The sequence below is a fragment of the Eumetopias jubatus genome, unplaced genomic scaffold, assembly GCF_037043125.1.
Source record: "Eumetopias jubatus isolate StellerSeaLion01/CBP00866 unplaced genomic scaffold, mEumJub1_p1.0 scaffold_1, whole genome shotgun sequence".
Classification (NCBI taxonomy): Eukaryota; Metazoa; Chordata; class Mammalia; order Carnivora; family Otariidae; genus Eumetopias; species Eumetopias jubatus.
In genome coordinates this window covers 204556984-204561680 of record NW_028274807.1, presented here as the reverse complement: position 1 = coordinate 204561680, position 4697 = coordinate 204556984, and the positions used below count along the sequence as shown (strand labels likewise).

Genomic DNA, 4697 nt, shown 5'->3' with positions numbered 1-4697 from the left:
GTAGAAGGGGCAGGGGGAAAGGACTTGGTTGAGGTTACACAGTGGCCAACTGGCACCCAAGTTGAGACTCAGCCTCCTGAAGAGTGAAGCTCTGCTCCCCAAATGTGGTGCTTGGCCTCCTCTGTGTCAAGACACCCCCACCTCAGCTTCGGCCTCTCACTGCTGGGCGCCTTCCTGAAACGTCTGCCTGAGGGCGGTGCACGGTGAGGTCACATGGTTAAAAATCAAATCCCAAAGCAGATCTTGAAGCCTTGAAAAGTAGGCAGCCAGGGTGATCAGAAGGAAGAGGAAACAGGTGGTGAGGCCCCACCCTTTCAATGGCAGAGGTATAGTGGGCACGTGCTGTTCCTTCTTTGCACCTGTTCCCCCATCTGTAAAACAGGAACAATTCACCCGCCTCCCCTAGGAGGGCTGGGTATACAGCTGGTGCTTAGCACATGCCCACCAGCTCGACTTGCCCTGTGCCCTTGACCACTAATGCCTAGGTCCCTCCAGGCCCCAAGTCAGGCAGAAAGCCCAAGGCCCCGGTCTTTTGCCCACACAACAGCAAGGGTCAGGGTAGGCAGGGGATGAAGGCAGTGCAGCTGTCAAGGCTCTGGAGGTTTGAAGCCTAAGGTATAAATGTCCCTGCAAACTCCTAAAACTTGCAGGCTGTGTGACCTCAGATCACTCAACCTCTCTGAACATGAGTTTCCTCAAAATGGGACACTAGGATGTTGGGAAGGGAGAGGTCTTCAGGGAGTACTTGGAAAATCCTGATTCCAAGTCAGTGCCCCAAGAGAAAGGTCCCACAGAACGGAGCTACACCACCAGTCCTGGAGGCAGACTGCCCAAGTCAGATCCCACCTGGGCCACTTTCCTTCTGGGCCCGAGATTCAGCAACCTCCATGCACCAGACAATAATAAAAGCTTACACTGAGCACCAACTGTAAGCCAAGCGCTGCTCTGTGAACAAACTGCTGATCCTCCAACTTTATGGGGCAAGCTTGTAACTGTTCGGCCCATTTTGCAGACAGGGTAACGGAGACCCGGAGGTTCAAGTTTTTGCCTTTTCCTACCTGCCTGGGATTGGGCTGTCCCCTTTCCATCTTGTAGTCTCTCTTTCCTAAAGGGGACACCCGTGGGCTCGCTAGATCCAAACGCTGGTCGGAGATCCCAATATCCCTCACTTAACCTGGACGTCAGTCGGCCCTAAGCCCTGGAGCGCCTAGATGGCGCTCGTTGAGCGCCAGATGTGCAAGGCCCCTCACGTACGCCGGCTCTCCTCCGAACAGAGGCGGAGGGAGGAGGGGGAAGGAGGCAAGGGATGGGGGAGGGGAGCGAGCGAGCCAGGCCCTGCCCAGCCCATCAGGCCCCGGCGGGGGAAGAAGGAGGCAGAGAGCCGAGCTGGCGTAACGAGACTTTACTGAAAACAGAAAACCGGGCAAACCAAGGATTACAAACAGGAATGTGGACTCGTAGCAAAACAAAAACAACAGAACAAAAAGGGCGGGAGGAGGGATGTAGGAAGGACGGAAGGGGGGGAGCAAGAGCGAGGAAAGGGAAGGGAGTTTTTTTTTTTTTCTTCTTCCCATTTCTTTAAAAAACCAACACAAGAAAAAACACACACACACAACCAACGTTTGTTCCCAAGTAGAAACATAAATAGGGCAGAATCGAACACTCTGTTTCTTCTCTCTTCCAAAAGCAAAAAAAAAAAAAAAGTAAAAGGAAAGCCAGGGTTTGAGGCTGCGCCCCCTCGGAGCCCCCTACCGCAGCGGTGTGTACAAAGGGGCGGCCGGGGCGCGCGGGTTTGTGCAACACTGGGTGGCCGCGCTCGGGGAACAGAGGCAGCGCGAGGGCGGGGGGGTCATGCGCTTGCCCCCGGGAGCAGGGGGTCCAGCTTGTCGAGTCTGAGGCGCCCTCTCCGAGTCCTGGGCACCCTCGGGGGGTCCTCAGGGACCGCGCCCTCTCGGAATCCTGGCACCCTCGGGGTGAGGGGGGGTGTTCCCGGGGCCGCGCCCTCTCCGAGTCCGGGGCGCCCACGCCCCCCCCACACACGAGCCCGCCTCCCGGGGAGGGGGGCCGCGCATGCGCCCCGCGCGCGGGCTCAGTACGCGGACACCTGGTGCTGGGGCAGCAGCTGGCAGCCGCTGTTGACGTGGCTGAGGACCTTCTGCTTGAGCTGCGCCACCTGCTCGCGCAGCAGGCTCGCTGTGGACGCCAGCTCCGTGTTCTGGCTCTTGAGCGTCTTCACTTTCTCCTCGAGGCGCGAGATGCGCTCCAGCTTGCGCTTGCGGCACTTAGAGGCAGCGATGCGGTTGCGCAGCCGCTTGCGCTCCGCCTTAATGCGCTCCTGCGTGTCCATGTCGATGGGCGACAACGGCGGGCTCTCGCCGAAGCTTGGCACGTCGGGCACCGTCTGCGGCTCATCCTTGAGCGCGGTCAGGCGGGGCGGTCCCAGCGCGCCTGGGGGCGGCGGTGGAGGGAAGGGCACAGGCTCGGCGGCGAAGGCGACCGTCGCAGCACCCCCCGAACCCCCGGTGCCGCCCGCGTAGCTACTCAGGTTCGCGTAGACGGGCGCCTCGGGCGTGGCTGCCGCCGGGGCCAGTTCGCCAGGAGGCGCGGCGCCCGCAGCCGTGCTCGAGGGTCCCCCGGCGGCCGCGGCAGCGGAGGCCGCGCCCGTGCCCAGCTGGTTCTGCTTGTGCAAGTCCTCCAGGGCCTTGACGAAGCCCTCGGCAAACTCCTGCTCCTCGCTGGCCGCCACCTTGGGGTAGAGGAACTGAGTGCTCGTCGGCGTGGTGGTGACCAGCCCGTTGGACTGGATGATTAGGCGCTCGAGCTCGGGCGAGGCGAGCTTGAGCAGCCCCAGGTCGGGCGAGGCGAGCAGGCCGTCGGGGGGCGCCGTGCCTGGGGCGCCGTCGGTGCGCAGGGGGGCCGGGGGCGGCGCGGCCGCGGGCTTGAGCGCCGCCGCCACCTGCTCGCTCAGGCTCAGCGTCAGCGCGTCTTTCTTCATCATGCTGCCAGTCGCCGCCGTCGGGGGCGCCCCGGGGAACAGGCGACCCGGGGACGCGAAGCTACCACCGCCGCCACTGCTACTGACGCCGCCGCCCAGGCCGCTCAGCGCCTCATCGCCGTAGAAGGGTGTTTCCATCCTCCGCCTCCCCCGCCGCGCCGGCCCGGGGAGGGGAGGGGGGAGTGGCCGCGGCCGCCCGGGGGGCCTGCGCCCCCCCGTCCGCTCTGCCCTGCACCCGCCCGGGCCGAGGCCGCTGCGCCCGGCCCTCCGCTGGCGGCGGCTCCTGCGCCGCGCACTTCGCGCGCCCTCTTATAGCCTCGGCCCAGCGCGATGAGCTCACTGCCCCCGCTCGCCATTGGGCGTGGGTGACGTCGCTCATTTGCATGGTGGGGCGGGGCCAAGCCGCTGACGCCCCCCCTGGCTGCCGTTGCCCCGGTGACGCGCGGTAAACCGCACAACAGCGCGAGGCCTTGTGGGTTGACGTCATGGGGGCGGTCCCGCGCCCGGACCCGGTTACCCCGCCCCGGGAGTGCAGTGTACGACCAATGCCCCCAGCGCTGCCTCCCGCCAAGGCACGTCCCGGGTGGCGTGATGAGCATGGCCACCAGCCGCCTGCCCGTCCCCAAGCCCCGCCCCGCATCCGCGCGTGGGGCCCCGGCTGGGCGGGGGCGGGGGCGGTGCCGGCCTCCGGGGACCGGCGGGCGATGGAGCCCGGATGGATAAATAACTCCCTGGCACCTCCCGCTCCACTACGCCTGCAAGTGCTTTCCTTAGCGCGCCTCTATCCTGGGTCTGTACGGGCTGGGGGCAGAAGGCCTTAGGGAGCTGTTGTGGCTCCCTGGGCGATTTGGCCAGATCTGCTTCTGTCTCACCTTCACCCCCAAATCTCCGGCCGTGTATTTGCCCCAGAAAAACTGAGAGAGGGGAAAGAAGAGCTGCCAGAAGTTGCTGGAAGCGCTTTGATCCTGATACTTTTCACTGAGGAGTCTAAAAGTTCGGAGTCCGACTAACTGGCTTTACAGACGGGAAACTGAGGCTCAGCAAGGTGTGACCAGGCCATAGACCTTTCATTCACCTGGTAGAACCCTGGCCTCCTGCTGGGTTCTGCCCCTCCTGGGCAGCCGTCTACATTTTTAGTCTGCATCTGCCAGGGCCTGCTGTGGGTCCTGAGGTGAGAGTGGTTGACTATAGGCCCCCACAGTTTCCTCCTTAGCCACCATCCCCTTCCCAATTGTTAAGGCAGGAATCCCAGCTGGTAATTGTTAACTATTTAATACTGTTTTGTTATTGTCAATGCTCAATGGACCTCCCTAAAGGCTGGCTGGAGGTGGGATATGAGGGAGGAAGGAGGGAACAACCTATCCAACACTCCCTAAGGACTCTAGGGACATCTGGGTCTGGCTGACAGCCCCTTCACACAACCCCTCCGTGGCTCCTGCCACACTCAGGATGGAGCCAGTTTCTCAGCCAGATGGTGGAAGCTAAGGACCCTTCTGCCACTGACCCCCCTCTAACCTTTCACCTTCTCTGAGCCTTGGCCTCTCAGTCCATTGCTGCCTCAGGGCCTTTGCATACGCTTTGCCCTCTGTATGATGCTCCCTTCCCCAGTGCAAACTTGTATCCTCGGAAAGGCCCCTCCCACTCACCTTATTTCCATTATAGCCTTGGAAGCATTCAGAATGACAGGGTGGACCCAAAGTTC

General features: G+C 62.4%; 1 protein-coding gene across 1 annotated transcript; it reads right to left on the bottom strand.

The window, feature by feature from the left end:
* Positions 1-1387: 1387 nt before the first annotated feature.
* On the bottom strand, positions 1388-3266 carry JUND (JunD proto-oncogene, AP-1 transcription factor subunit). The gene has a single exon (XM_028087184.2). The coding sequence runs from the start codon at positions 3131-3133 to the stop codon at positions 2090-2092; it is 1044 nt and encodes a 347-aa protein (XP_027942985.1). The 5' UTR covers positions 3134-3266; the 3' UTR covers positions 1388-2089.
* Between the last annotated feature and the right edge of the window lie 1431 nt (positions 3267-4697).

Excerpts from the sequence above, each read along its gene's own strand:
- JUND (XM_028087184.2), bottom strand. The coding sequence starts at position 3,133 with ATGGAAACACCCTTCTACGGCGATGAGGCGCTGAGCGGCCTGGGCGGC.